The 15,056-nt window shown below is 41.7% G+C and overlaps 1 protein-coding gene across 1 annotated transcript in view; it reads left to right on the plus strand.

Annotated features, from left to right (window-relative positions):
• STIM2 (stromal interaction molecule 2) overlaps positions 1-14,379 on the plus strand; it is a 170,468-nt gene extending 156,089 nt beyond the window's left edge. Inside the window, exons 10-12 of the mRNA XM_068278374.1 lie at positions 1,062-1,300; positions 5,266-5,467; positions 11,819-14,379. Coding sequence (XP_068134475.1) covers positions 1,062-1,300; positions 5,266-5,467; positions 11,819-12,293 — 916 coding nt within the window. The 3' untranslated portion in view covers positions 12,294-14,379. The remainder of the gene's footprint in view (positions 1-1,061; positions 1,301-5,265; positions 5,468-11,818) is intronic.
• The last annotated feature ends 677 nt before the right edge of the window (positions 14,380-15,056 follow it).

Below are 15,056 nucleotides of genomic sequence, written 5' to 3' on the forward strand. Positions count from 1 at the left end.
CAAATTTTACCTCAGCAAGATTTGATTGGTTCATGTTCAAGCTGCATAAATGTGTATACAAAATGTCAATACAAAATTATTTGCATCTCCTTGACTATCCCTATTAGCTAACTCACTGTGCACATGCTCTATTCTCGGCAGAGGTGGTTTTTCGCAACCACCTCAAATTTTGATTGGCCAACCTTTGGCCAATTTTGCTACTTCCATGTAGTATGAGAGGTTTCCAACACAAATCTGTTCATCGTATTCAAAATCCATTAGCCCTGTTACTACATGAAGGTGGTAAAATTTGAAAGTGATTGGCCAATCAGGAAACGTGAGATTATGTAAATGGAGGAGCTCGCCTGCTGTTATTTTGGCTATCCATGGCTCCTGCTCTCTACTCCCCCCGGGCATCCGACCATTGCTGCTCTGCTCTCTCCCGGGCATCCAATCACTCCTCATCAGCTGTTCTCCGTGCGCTCCCCTTCAGCCCCGATCAGCTAGAAAGCATGTCCCTGCAAGCCTGCTCAGCATCACTGTTGCACTCTATGATCCTCTGCACTCAGGAGCAGGTCAGTCCGCACACCCACCACCACAGACACAGGCTAAACAAGTAGGTGACTCGTGTATAGGCTGAGGGGGTGACTTTTCAACACATTTTTTTTGTGCTGAAAAAATTGTCCTATATGTGAGTACCGTATTTTTCGCCTTATAAGATGCACCAAAAAAAAACCCTTTTCTCCATTTTTTGTGAACGCAAAAATGCGTACACGTATTCACATTTTTATGCAATCAATCCAAAATCGCAGGGACTTATCCCCCCACATTTGGGAGTGAAAAAGTGCGTCTTACAAGACGAAAAATATGGTATATACGGTATTTACAGTTCATTGTGCATTGCAACTGAAATATCAGTCAGCTGCCTCTCACTGGTTCCTGGGGCATTCTTCTGCGTCCTGCACCATATATTATAATGGGATGACTCTAGAAGGGTTTCTCCTCTTCCAACCATTTACCAAAATGGATGTTAATTATTTATTTATTGTATTTATTTTGTGTCTCTTCATTTTACTCCACAGGAAAGCACTGTCTGAATTAACAACCTGCCTTCGAGAGCGGCTTTACCGATGGCAGCAGATTGAGAAGATCTGTGGCTTTCAGATAGTTCACAATTCTGGCGTGGCCACCTTAACATCCACGCTGTACTCCGAACACAGCTGGGTGGTGATGCCCAGAGTCTCTATCCCTCCTTACCCCATTGCTGGAGGAGTGGATGATCTGGATGAAGATACACCCCCCATTATTTCCCAGTTTCATGGTAAGTGCATAGCATAACAACGGCCTAAAGTTTTGATTTCTTCCTCTATTTCCTCCAAATGACTTGGCTAGTCTTCCCTTCTAGCATGTTAAAAACTTCTATCTGCAGCTTACACGTCACACCTCCCTTCTATGAAGCAGCTCTGTTAGAAAAAGTTTGGGTTACAACTGAATAATCAAGTATCCCAGAAAATACTAACACATTTGAATGCTCTTATACTACAGTGTACAGGAAAAAAAAATATGGAGATAGCGGCAGGAATCATTTCAAGCATGTGTCCAAATAGAGAAACTGCAATGTTTCACTTTGTGACAATGAGCAGGGCTGTGCAAGTCCTCCATGTTTTCTCCTTTTAGGACGTGCATGTATACAAGACCTTACAGCACACCTACAACCTCAATTTGATATTCATAAATCATGTATTATTCAAACTTGTATACGGCTTCAGTCCAAGTTAAAACTTGCATGACTGTGTAGGGTTTGTGTGAGTAACCCCACAGGACACCCAATTCAGTTACAAAAAAAACACAAAAGATTTAGGGCTGGGTCATGCGGGTGTTTTTGTGGCGTTTAATGCGTTGTTTCAGACGCAGTGTTTTTTTGGGTTCTACCACCATCCCATTCAAGTGAATGGGAGCGTTGGAGCTGGGTTTTGCAGGATTTCATGAAAGTCTGGCAGTAGATCCCAGCGTTGCGTCTCGTCTTGGAAGCAACTTGCTGCTTTCAGAGGCGGTAAACGCCGGGAAACAATTGCCTTTAAAAGCGAACGTCTAAACCAGCCTTTTTCCACCTTTTTAGTCTGGAGGAACCCTGCAAATAACTTTTGGATCTCAAGGAATCCCTGTATTTCTTTTGCTGGAGACACGGTCTTTAAGTGTGTGTGGCTGTTTATTTCACTACCCCCTATTACACTGCCACTCATTATACGGTCTCCTGAGCCCCCAATTTAGTGCTTCTTGTTAAAGTACCACCTATTATAGTGTGCTTTGTTATACTTCCCCCACGATGGGGGGAAATGCCAAGAAACCCCTGCAGAGTACTCAAGGAAGGATGGGGTTCCAGGGAACCCTGTTGAGAAAGCCTGGTCTAAACGCCTGCGTTTGAACATGGCGCCGAGTGAAAGCTTGGCAGAAGCCTGTGTGAACCAGCCCTAAAACTTAGCCTCAGTTTATATTTTTTGAATTTCGATTTTCTGGTTCTTCCTAAGGTTTAGGTATGTTGACATGTATTCCACATAGTTAGAAAATGGTGTACTTGTATATTAACCACTTTACCCCCGCGCGTACGGATTTCTCCGCCCCTTTTTCCATCCTTTCACCCCCAGGGACGGAGAAATCCGTACTCTGCGCACTCCCGCCGCTGTCCGCGTTCCCGCTCGTAAACACGCCGCCCGCCGCTAGTAAACACGCCGCCGCCCGCTCGCCCAGAGATCAACGAACGGGAAAATCCATTCCCGTTCGTTGATCTAAGCCCCGCAATGACCTGCTGCCGCTCGGCTGAGCAGCGCGATCATTGTGAAAAAATAACAAAGTCCCAGCCTCTTTCTACTTCCTGCAAGAGTCCGGAAGGACGCTTGCAGGTAGCATGAAACAAATTAGTAATGTTGCCATCTTGTGGCCAAATAGTAAAACTACACCCTAACCATTTTCTACACACAAATAAACTTGTTTTACACAAAAAATTAACTCCTTACCTCCCACACTCCCCAATTTTTTTTTTTTGTAATTAAAAAAAAAAATAAAAAATTTACAATAAAAAAAAAAACATAAATAGTTACCTTAGGGACTGAACTTTTTAAATATTTATGTCAAGAGGGTATAACACTGTTACTTTATAAACTATGGGCTTATAATTAGGGATGGACGCAAAACTGAAAAAAATGCACCTTTATTTCCAACTAAAATATTGGCGGCAAACATTGTGATAGGGACATAATTTAAACGGTTTTATAACCGGGATAAATAGGCATATACATTTAATGGGTTTTAATTACAGTAGCATGCATTATTTAAAAACTATAAAGGGCGAAAACTGAAAAATAATAATTTTTTTCCCACATTTTTTCCTATTTTCCCATTAAAACACATTTAGAATAAAATTATTCTTGGCATAATGTCCCACCTAAAGAAAGCCTAATTGGTGGCGAAAAAAACAAGATATAGTTCATTTCATTGCGATAAGTAATGATAAAATTATAGACGAATGAATGGAAGGAGCGCTGAAAGGTGAAAATTGCTCTGGTGGTCAAGGGGTAAAACCCCTCAGTTGGGAAGTGGTTAAGCTAGAGGTTCCCAAACTTTTCTGGGTGAAATTTTGAAATTTCTTCATGGCATCCCAATTACCAAAATACACCAGTCCCCCTGCCCCTACGTAGCTGGCGATGCTTGGTAGGCAAGCAATTTGGCACAGTAGTGGCTCGGAAGTCCTCTCCCTAAGCTTCATATTTGGGGTCCATAGGTGTCATGGTTGCGGAGATCTTCAGACTCCAATTTATCCAATCGGGGGATGCTGCATGTCTGGATATTTTAAACCAGTGGGAGTGCTTCTACTTCGGTGCGCATGCCTCGGAGACCTGAAAGAATACTTGGTATGCGTGGCACCACTGGTGTTTGTGGTGCATTAAAGAGCTGCAAAACCAATGTTGAGAAACCCTGTATTAAAGGGAACCAGAAGTAAGAGGTGTATATGGAGGCTGCCATATTTATTTCATTTTAATTCATACATTTCCTGGCATTCTACTGATCTCTTTGGCTGCAGTAGTGTCTGACCCGCACTCCTGAAACAAGCATGTAGCTTATCTTGTCACATAAATCTGATCATCGTGCTTATTTAGGGGTTAAAAGTATCAGCAGGACTGACGGTATTGACAGGTTCCCTTTAAGCATTTATTCCTACAAATCCATCACAAACTTGTTTTAGCTTCTGCTGTAAGCAAGCTGCTATATTTCACTTTTATGACCCTATAAATTAGTTTTCGGGTGAACAGACAGCTTTTAATATGAATTTGAAGGGTGCACACATTCCTGGTGTCCTGATCTGGAACAAGCGATCGGTGAAATCTGAACTCCTGTCCTGTATGCGACTCTAGGAAGTAAAGCCAGGAATAAGTTTATGCACAGGAGCTTGCACCTTTAAAAATAAAATAGCAGAGGCAGCTTTCATATTTCTGTCGTCATAGGTTTACATAAGTGTATTTATCAGAGTCCCATCTGGTGTAAGACCCAGCAGACAATCTCAAGGACACAGCAGAGTATGTGCTGCATTACATAGATGGTACCAGCTTAGCTAGATGACTGAAAAGCTTCTGAAGAGGTTTGGAATATTCACCTCTTTATAGAGGGAGAGTGATTCAGGACATCAGCCTACTTTACTACTGATCTATAAAACTGGAAGGGAGGGCAGGGAGAGGTTCTGCGCCACAAACATTAATCACATTCAGGTTTCTGACTTGTGGTTTTGGTCTGGAAGGGAACACTTTTATGAAATGTTCTTTTTATGCTGGAAACATGATCTGTGATTTAAGCGCCACCTAGTGTCAGCTCAGAATACCAGGGGAAAAACAGCCAAGTAAATCCTCTGTCACAGAACACACAGCATGTGTAATTATATTGGCAGATGGATCCTTTTTTTTTTTTTTTTTTTATCACTGATGAGAAACTGAGGAAGGAGTATGAGAGTTTGTGATAAGCATTGGATTAATACATTCTGATTACTGTGTTTTGTGCAGGTTCTAAGCTGGTAAAGTAACCAAGAGTTAAGCAGAGTAAAAAAGCAAAAGCACTTATGCACTATATGATACCGAGCAACCTGAGAATCATTTTATGTTTGAGGATATTGATGCATTTGTTTGCTTTGTCTTGCTGCTGTATGCCTGTTTGTGTTTCCAGTGGCATGGGATGGTAATCTGATCAGACGTCACGTGGTTTCCTTCTTGTATTCTGAACATGTCTCTTCTGTCTCTTCAGGGTCTATTATAAAGACTCATGGAACATTGGCACGGAGCAGCAGCATGTGTCGTCCTCGGCGTAGTATTATTCCACCTTCCCCCCAGACTCAGAATGTCCTGCAGTCACCTGATCCAGATATCCTGTCTGTGTCCAGCTGCCCTGCACTCTACCGCACTGACGAGGAAGAGGATGCCATTTATTTCATTGCAGAAAAGCAGTGGTACGAGACGTTACATTGCTGCATGATTATTCCTATGCATCACAGGGGGATTTGTATATTAACTACTCATTTTTTTTCTTGAGAAAAAAAATTCAGCTATGGGAGCCACAGTTATCCCTCACTTAACTTCGATGTTACGCCTAGCAACCTTTAAAAAGGAACTTTAGCGAAAAGGGGAATCAAATAAATCAATACATTGCAAAGGGAGAAGTTAAAAATAGAAGCGAGATCAAGAAATGATTGATATTCGCCATGTAATTTGTTCATGTTGTTTGATCCACAGTCAGCCCGCATGTAATCATATTTACTACTGGCAGACCAGACATGGAAAAAAAAAACGCACCAACTGCCATTATTTATAACTAAACCCACTAACATTGCGATAGGCTAGAAGGTGGTGTTTTTATAGATATACATACAGAGGGCAATACTGGTTGCTTGCCAGTTGGAAACAGCTGTCATTTCCCACAATGCGTCAAGGCTTCTGGGGGAGGGGTATCACCACAATCTCAGCCATACAGACCCCCTGATGATCTGTGGGCAAAAAATGAAAGATTTCTTGAGGGAAAGGGGGAATTCGCTACTGATTGGGAAGAAGTTCAATCCTTGGTCACAGTTCCTCTTTAAGCACATGTACGAGGGTGACTTGTGAGAGTGCACCAGGTAGAAAGTATTCCAATAGGTTACCAAGCTGAACAATAGCTGTTTTGTATCAGCAGGGTAGTTCCAGGCAAGGGGTAATTATTTTTTCTGAGCTGCCAACGCTGCCTATCGCAGCCTGCAATCATTTTGGACAAAAATCAACATGGTTGCCTCCACCCTTCAGTCGTTAGAGGAGCTGGATCACTCTTGCCCAACTGCTATTGTTCTGTTTTATTTTCACAGCGGGGTTTTTTTGCTCTTTTTTTCTCCACAGAACAGGGGCCCTGTGAAGTGCTCATTGCAAAATGTTCACCTAAAACAAGAACTAATTACTTTTTCAGGAGACAATCATTATAAGTGCATGTACCAACATGCACTGTAAAATACACACAGCCTGCAGACATTAATTAAAACTGCGAGGTTGTTAATATGAGGGGTATTGGTTCACAGAGAAATGGAGCAGTGTTTTTCACCATGCTACTTCAACCACTGCACACAGTTCCTTCCTCTGAACCTACATTACCCCATCGGCCACTCTCGCTTTTATGCAGGAATTCAAACTCGGCTAAACTCAAAATTGAATAAGACAGATTATTAAAGAAATCATTTTTAACCTTTTGTGGACCATAGGCTTACACCCCCGAGTGACTAGGCTATTTTTTTTTACAATTCAGGCTACTGCAGCTTTAAAGGGGAACTGAAGAGAGAGGTATATGGAGGCTGTCCTGTTTATTTCCTTTTAGACAATACCAGTTGCCTGGCAGCTCTGCTGATCCTCTGCCTCTAATACTATTAGCCATAGCCCCTGAACAAGCATGCAGCAGATCAGGTGTTTCAGTGGTTCAGACTTATAAGTCTGATCTGACAAGACTAGCTGCATGCTTGTTTCTGGTTTTAATCAGATACTACTGCAGAGAAATAGACCAGCAGGGCTGCCAGGCAACTGGTATTGATTAAAAGGAAATAAACAGGACAGCCTCCATATACCTCTCTCTTCAGTTCCCCTTTAACAGCTTGCTGCAGGGCCATACAACTTAGCACACAAATTCATTTTGCCGCCTCTTGTTGCCACCAACATAGCTTTCTGTTGGTGGCATCTGATTGCTGCTGCTACGGGTTTTTTTTTTTTTTTAATTAACGTTTAACTTTTTTTAATTTTTTTTTTTTTATTATTATTAAAATGCTTCATTTTCCTTTTAATTTATTCCTCCCCCGACAGCCAATCACAGTGATCGCCTTTCATAGGCATCAGCCTATGATAGCGATTGCTTTTTGTGAGTCTCTAGGGGACATCCAAGTGACAGGGCTGTCCCCAGTACAGCGCTGCAGTAGATTGCAGCGCTGTACAAAGTAAACGAAACGCCGCTTCTCTTCCTAATAACCTGGCAGCAACGATCGCCGCTGGCAGGTTGTTTATGGAGCGGAGCAGGTTGTTTACATTCCCCCACGATCCCCGCTAATCTACAGCTACAGGACTTGATGCCAATCGGCGTTAGGCGGTCCTGTAGCTGCCACCCTCCCGCCGCCAATCAGTGTTAGGCGGTCAGGAGGGGGTTAAAGTACACCTGACGTGAGAGGAGTATGGAGGCTGCCATATTTATTTCCTTTTAAACAATATCAGTTGCCCCGCAGTCCTTCTAATCTCTTTACCTGTAGTAGTGTCTGAATCACCTGAAACAAGCATGGGGTTAATCCAGTCTGACTTCAGCCAGAAACACCTTATCTGCATATGCTTGTTCAGGGTCTATAGCTAAGCATGTTAAAAACAGAGACTCAGCAGGACAGCCAGGCAATGTGCATTGTATAAAAGGAAATAAAAATGCAGTGTTCTCATCACAATTTTTTTTCCAGCCGGCAGGAATAAAAAAAATTAGCCGGGTGGGGCAATGCAGGGCCAGCGCCACATTGCTTACAGTGTAGGAGGAAGAGGAGGAGGGGAACCAATGACTGCAGGGGCCGGGTGCTCACCAAAATTAGCCGGGTAGAGCACACGGCTAAAAAAGCCTGGGGAATATCTGATGTCAGCCTTCATATCCCTCTCAGTTCAGTTGTGCTTTAAATATCTGTTGATTTTAAAGCTAAACTTTTTAAATGAAAAGTCTGTATTGCACACTTATCCATAAATACTTTAGCACTCTAATGCTTTGTTGGTTTCCGATTACAAAGTTGAGATCTTATAGCAGCTCACCACGTCTTCTCATTAACTGCCTATCCAGCATCCTCCTGTGGTGGTCCCGTGGCTTTTACTGTGTTGCTGGGAAATTTAGTCTGGGGTTCATTCTTCCTGCATTTTAGTTGTCACACCTGATTGAGCTGTAGTGCAGCTTGCCAAGCATATCTGATCTATGTAATGGGTATTCTGCCCTCCACTTTGCTATAGTGTTTACACCCAACAGCTAGATAGCTGTTATAGTTTGGCATGTTTTAAGTACGTAACTAGATGACCTTATTTCTGGTTTATGTGTTGAGTTTAGTAAGGCTTAGGTGTGGTCTGTCTGTCAGCTCATCAGTCCTACTGCTGTAGAGGAAGATGCTTTGTAACTAGGGCGAATGCTGCTGCACACTAGGTGTGACCTATTTGTACTGGGAAATGTTCCTTTACCGCTGTGTCTGCAGCAGTGTGCAGTTTGTGACTGGGAGAAGCACGCATCTCTCACTGGGAGCTTTTATCCTCTCATAATACACAGACAGGCTAAACGCTGCTGAGCAACATAAAAAAGCACACTAAATTCAATTCATTTACAGCACTGGGAGCTAAAATACTTTGCAGGATTTTAATTCATTAGTCATGTGAAATTACCTTGTTCCGTTGCCTCATCTGAGACACACTGGTTTCAATGGCATGGCAATCATGTTTCTCAGTGAGGGGGTTGCAGAAATCTCCCATAATAGAAATAAATAACAGTATTCCCAGCCTTTGCATTTATTTAAACTTTTCCCCTTGTTTGTAATCTGCTTTCAGAGTTTCCTGAAAACATCTTGTTCTGCTTTTACAATGGCTCTGCACCCCGATTCCGCTTGTTCTAGCCTCCCAGGCCGAGTTAACCATAAATAACCATTTCTTTCAGTAAGGACTCCAGTCACCTATTTCTTGGGGAACTGGTCACATAGACTGCAGACACACAGCTTAAAGTGGATCAGAGATGAAAAACTAACTACAACAAGTAACTTGTTTATATATCTTATCTAAAGTTTAGATAGTTTACACAGCAAATCTAGCTGCAAACAGCTTCAACATTATATGATTATTTCTCCCTGTGATACACTGACAGCAGCCATATTCTGCGTGTCATCATTACACAGCCAAGCTGCTCTGTATCTCCACCCCTCAGCCTGTAAAAGCTCCATTACTCTCTCCTCCCCCCCCCCCCCCCCCTTGCCTCTGAAATCTCTGGATGGTTATGCCTCCTTCGGGAAAACCCTCCCTCTGCCAAGACTGAGCACCCATGAGCACTTGCTACATGGGACTCAGTATGCCTGGGCGCTGGAGGAGCTGTGAGTGCGGCCTGTTTAGTTTATAGGGAACTAAGGCATAAAAAAAAGTATTTGGCTTAAGTAATGCCCTATAAACTATATGTAAGGGACACAATTATGTAATGAGTAAAAATGCACCTCGGATCCACTTTAATGAATGCAAATAATGAGTATACAGTAGAATCTCGTTATAGTAAACCTCTGGATATAGCAAACTCGGTCATCAGGACCCAGCAAATACATCTGTATAAATATACACTGAATGACCAATTCTGATATTGTAAACCTCTGATACAGTAAACTACTTTTCCTGGTCCCTTAAAGCTTATTATAAAGGAATTCTACTGTATTATGATTTTAAAGTTCATTGCACAGTGCAATTTTTTTGTTAAAGAAGATCTGACTCGTGCCTGTGCAGTAGAGCGGGCCCCACCGAGCTCGGCTAGTTCAGCCTGAGCCCGATTGCAGAGCCGTTACTGCACTCGCCCTGGAGCCAGAGAAGGTAAATATTGCAGGCCTTATTGCGCCTCAGCTGACATCCTTGTCTCCTGTTGTTTTGGGGGAGCCAGCAAGAGACAAACCAGTACCTGAAACCTCTCCCTGCTCCATAGCATCCACACATGGTGAGCCTGTTAAGCTTTCACGTCTGAACTGTATAAGTTCCAGTACTTTGAAGAATTGCAGACAATCTTCCAGGCAAAGCGATCTGATCATCTTCTTACAATGTTATTCCAAACCACTACATCAAAAAATCTATGTAATTTCGGCTTCATAAAGACCAAACACTTAAAAATAAGGGGGGAAAAAAGACACAACAGAGAGAAATAAATGAATGACCCCCCCCCCCCCCCCCCCCCCAAAAAAAAAAGCAGTACGGTACTAAGCCATTTTTAAGCGCTTGTGCTTTGAAAAGTTCTTGCTAATGTAATGCTATGGGTGTGATTCCACTCGTGCAATGTGATTTTATAAAAATCACCCATAGCATTAGTAACATTTTTTAAAATCACCAGCACTTAGAAAAGGCTGCTAGTGGGTTTGAGCCCTAAAGGGAACCTAAACTAAAATGAAATAGTTTAACTTGCCTCCTGTCAGCTGTATGCCCGACAACAAGCACTTGCCGTGCAATAGCCTGCTACTGGCCAGCTTTTAGAGGGGAGCTGCAGCTAACCGGGAGGGTCTTGGAATCACAGGAGGACTACATGGGTCTGGAAGAAACCCCAGGTTAAACCGCTCCCCCCCCCCCCTTAAGTTTACCTTTAATTCTTGAGTTTATTGGTTCCATTCCCTAGGCCAACAAAAAAAACTTGAATAGTGTGATAATCATTATATAATAATCTCTAGCACTGAAGAGTGTTTAATCAGCCAGTCTATGATGGCATAATAAATTACAAGGTTGCAGGATTCAGAGCATTGAAACAATTGTGCCAATATTAAATGGACCTGCTCAGCAATAAAGAATGCGTGCTAATAGTGCCTATGTCTAGACGCTAATCTGATCACACTAGGAAAATGTGTAATATGATAGTGTCTGGTCCTTGCAACAGTGATGGATACATTCCTGGTGACTCATTAGTAGGTGTACAGTGGAGGTTCAAGCTGATGTCTACTTTAGTACTTACCTGGGAAGGCTCTCGTGTAGTAAAAGCTCTGGCCCAGCCTGCCTCACTGTGTCCTGCCTGATGACGCCGATGTTCCCACAGCACCACGTGTCAGGCGGGACACGAGGAGAGCCAATGGCTTTCTCAATCCATGTAAATTCCTTCCCAGGTGAGTAAGTATTTACATTTTAATAGTACTAATAAATGCCTATGTACATTTATTTTCAGGCCAGTTAACATCTGTAATTCACCTTACAATTGTTATTTTGTATATACAGTGGGTTGCAAAAGTATTCGGCACCCTTGAAGTTTTCCACATTTTGTCACATTACTGCCACAAACATGCATCAATTTTATTGGAATTCCACGTGAAAGACCAACACAAAGTGGTGTACATGTGAGATGTGAGTCAATACTTTGTAGAACCACCTTTTGCTGCAATTACAGCTGACAAAATGTGGAAAACTTCAAGGGGGCCGAATACTTTTGCAACCCACTGTATTTATTTTACCTGTGGGCCTTGGTCTTTTTAATTTTGATTCCTTTTGCCTTTAATATTATGTTACTAGTTTCAAATGATGGCCAACTTTTCACATACAGTTAAATAATGATTTGTTTTTGTTTTGTTCTTTTTCAGGGAAGATACAGGCTCAGAATGTGATCCTTTAAATTCTTCTATTGGAAGAAAGCAGTCCCCTCCCACAAGTCTGGAGCTGCAGCAGGTTCGTGCGCCCCCACGAAAGATCTCAAGACAGGAAAGCTCTTGTGAGGAGTCTTTATCTACAGACTCTGCTTTAGCAACCGATCTTTCTAAAACCTCCACACCCGAAACCATGGGTTTGACAGAAAGCCAGAGTATGGTATTTAGCCCAGCTTCTAAAGTATACAATGGTATTCTGGAGAAATCTTGCAGCTTGCATCAGATTTCAAGTGTTTTACCAGCCTCCAAGCCTCCCCATCCTTCATTCCCTTCCTCTCCAAACGATGGCAAACCTGTTCAAGAAGTCCACGGGGTTCCCGTCCCGAAGAACATGCCAACTGAGCTCTCTCAGTACGGAGACAAGAAAAAGCCATCCAAAATAAAGGTCCTCTTGAAGAAAATCTCAAAGTAGGTCACTTGAAGGAAATGGACAGAGACCATAAACGAGGCATTTTAACAATTAAAGAATGTAACTCCATTTGGAGTTGTCAAGACTGGATGTTCCGGTGGGATGCTCCGAAGCTTGTCTACTATTTTATTATTGACTGTGAAGGTCAAGACAGCGATCACTGAATTTCATTGGAAAGTGGGTCTGTTTACAGTCACTTTTGTCTATTTATTTCTGCCCTTAAGTTTTTAGATACCTTTTTTTTTCTTTTCTTTTTTTTTTTAGTTTTTTTTTAGAGTTTTTTTGTTTTTGTTTATTTCTTTTGCGTTCAGAAGCCACTTTGGACTTCCGAGCTTTAAATGGACTAGTTAAGCCTGGCACAGGGCTTACCCTATCTCTTTGTTTACTGGAGCATCTTCTTATCTTTCCACAGAGCTATTGCATTATACACCGTGGACTAAATAACTAATTGCACTACAGTTTTTCCAGACTGGAAAACAAAAAGAGGCTATTTGCAAGTGAAATAGTTAAAAAAAGGATTTGTATAATGTCAGATAAGAGGGTCTGTTTTCAATTTAAAAAAAAAAAATCAAGTGGGTTTTTAAGTAGAGGCTAAAGTTTCTAATCAAGGTGATTTCCGTAAAAAATAAAATTATATATATAAATAAAAAAGGAACTCATACATTTTTGTATGGGAGACCTCTTTAGCGTCCCTTCTTATTTTACTGTTACAGATTTGAGTCCTGCTGTAAAAGATATGTATAGTGTTTTAAGGTGGCCACACACTGGTCGATTTTTTTATAACTTCGATTGATTATTATAACCGATAAATGAATCGAATGGATCAAAAATTGAGTTGTCATTTTGATATAGAATCATTTTTAATCATCCGATATTCAATCGAATTTTTAAAATGAATCCATCGAGTATGTTGGGTTATTTCAGTCAATGGAACAAGAATCGAAAGCTTTTCATTATGTATTCGATCAACCTTTACTCAATCTGATTCAAGGGTGCTTATTTTGTGATTGAAAAATAGCCTCCGATCGATTTAAAGTTGGAAAAATGGAACAAAAATCGACCTTAGTGCCGTGTTCTCCCTTGAATTTTTTTCCAGCTGGGTGGCATGAAAAAGTAGCCGAGTGGGGCGCGACGGGATATTGCATTGCCAGCGCTTCTTTGCTTACCGCATAGGAGGAGGATGAGGAGGTGAGCTGATGACAGCCGGGTGCTCACCAAATTTAGCTGGGTGGAGCACCCAGCTAAAATAGCCTGGGGAGAACACTGCTAGTGTATAGGGAAAAAATCGATTCATGTTCGATCAATTCATTTATTTTGAATCGATTCTAAGAATCGATAGGTCAATCGATCGTCCTATAATCGACCAGTGTATGGCCAGCATTATTCCCAGGGCTTTCACTGTGATTTCACAGAGCTGCAAGCTGTATGATAAATGTAGATATTAATACTCTTTAAGAAAAAACAAAAAGGATAAAAAAAAACAAACGCAAGAGGACACGCTCTTGATTCTATATGCAAGTGAGGAGGGTTGAAGCATTTGACTTGGTGCTTTAAGTGCGATTAACCAAGCAGGAGATAGTTTACAGGCAAAGGGTTAATTAGAAACCGCAGAACTTTCTGCTTAAAGTTGGAGGCATTTACTGTATCTTGGGCTGCCCCACTGATTTCATTAGCATGCAGATGTGCGAAACAAAACAAACAAAAAAGTGTTTATGGTTTATATTGTTAAAGTGTTACCGACATGCATTCTCATAGCTCAAACCACCCATGGGTATTGCTAATGTACTGTATTCCATAGACCTCTCACACTGCCCAGAGAACTACTAGCTGCAGTGGGTGCCCTGACTGCTCTAACTCACGTTTCCTTTTCTCTGCTCAAAGAGACCTGTACATGTTGTAACATAACACAAATGCCACTTTTAAAAACTAATGATAACTTTTTGCTACTACAGACCTGTATGTCTTTACCCCCCCTTTTGCCAATACGTCAACATTTTTCTCTTGTTTTGCCTGTTTCAAAGTCTTAATCACTAGATCTGTTACATTTCAAGATGTTAATTTTTTTTCCAATAAACTAATTTATTCGGTTTGTGGGTGTTCTTTTGTTCAGTTTGTGACAGCTGTTCTTGTCAGTAGGGCTGGTCTTACGAGATTGTTTGAGTTCTGTATGCAAATGTACACAGCTTGAAGATGGACCAATCCAATTCTGCTTGCATACAGAATTTGCATAGTCCTGTATGAACTATTAACATCTCTTTGACCAACCCTACTTGTCAGATATCAGTGACTTAGGTAAAGGTGGCCATACATCGATTTTGCTGCCGGCCCAACCATCTAATTCTATAAATTGACCATGCAATTTGATGGTTTTTGGATGAAAATCTGTGCCGCAGCAAGCATGCACGATTAATGATTCCACCAATTTTAGGGCCAAAATTTGTCCCTAAATCGACCCTAGACTACAGTGGACATATGACTATGGTAAGGATTTGATTGTGAGCCCCTCTGAGGGAGAGATGGTGAAAAAAAGATTGAGGCTAGCTTCACAGTGGGACATAACAGAATGAACAAGTCTCACCACATGTAAAGCATACAGTTAATGAAAAGTATGCTCCACTGCCTCTGGTAGTGCACATGTTATGCGATAACGCACTGCATGCAGTACATTGGGATACAGTAGTGCGTTGAATCCAACGCAAGGCATGTACTGTGAGCATTCCGCAGACTTACTATTGCAGTGCGACTTTTTGTGTTGGGGGTGAGTTG

This window comes from Hyperolius riggenbachi, chromosome 1, assembly GCF_040937935.1.
Source record: "Hyperolius riggenbachi isolate aHypRig1 chromosome 1, aHypRig1.pri, whole genome shotgun sequence".
NCBI lineage: Eukaryota > Metazoa > Chordata > Amphibia > Anura > Hyperoliidae > Hyperolius > Hyperolius riggenbachi.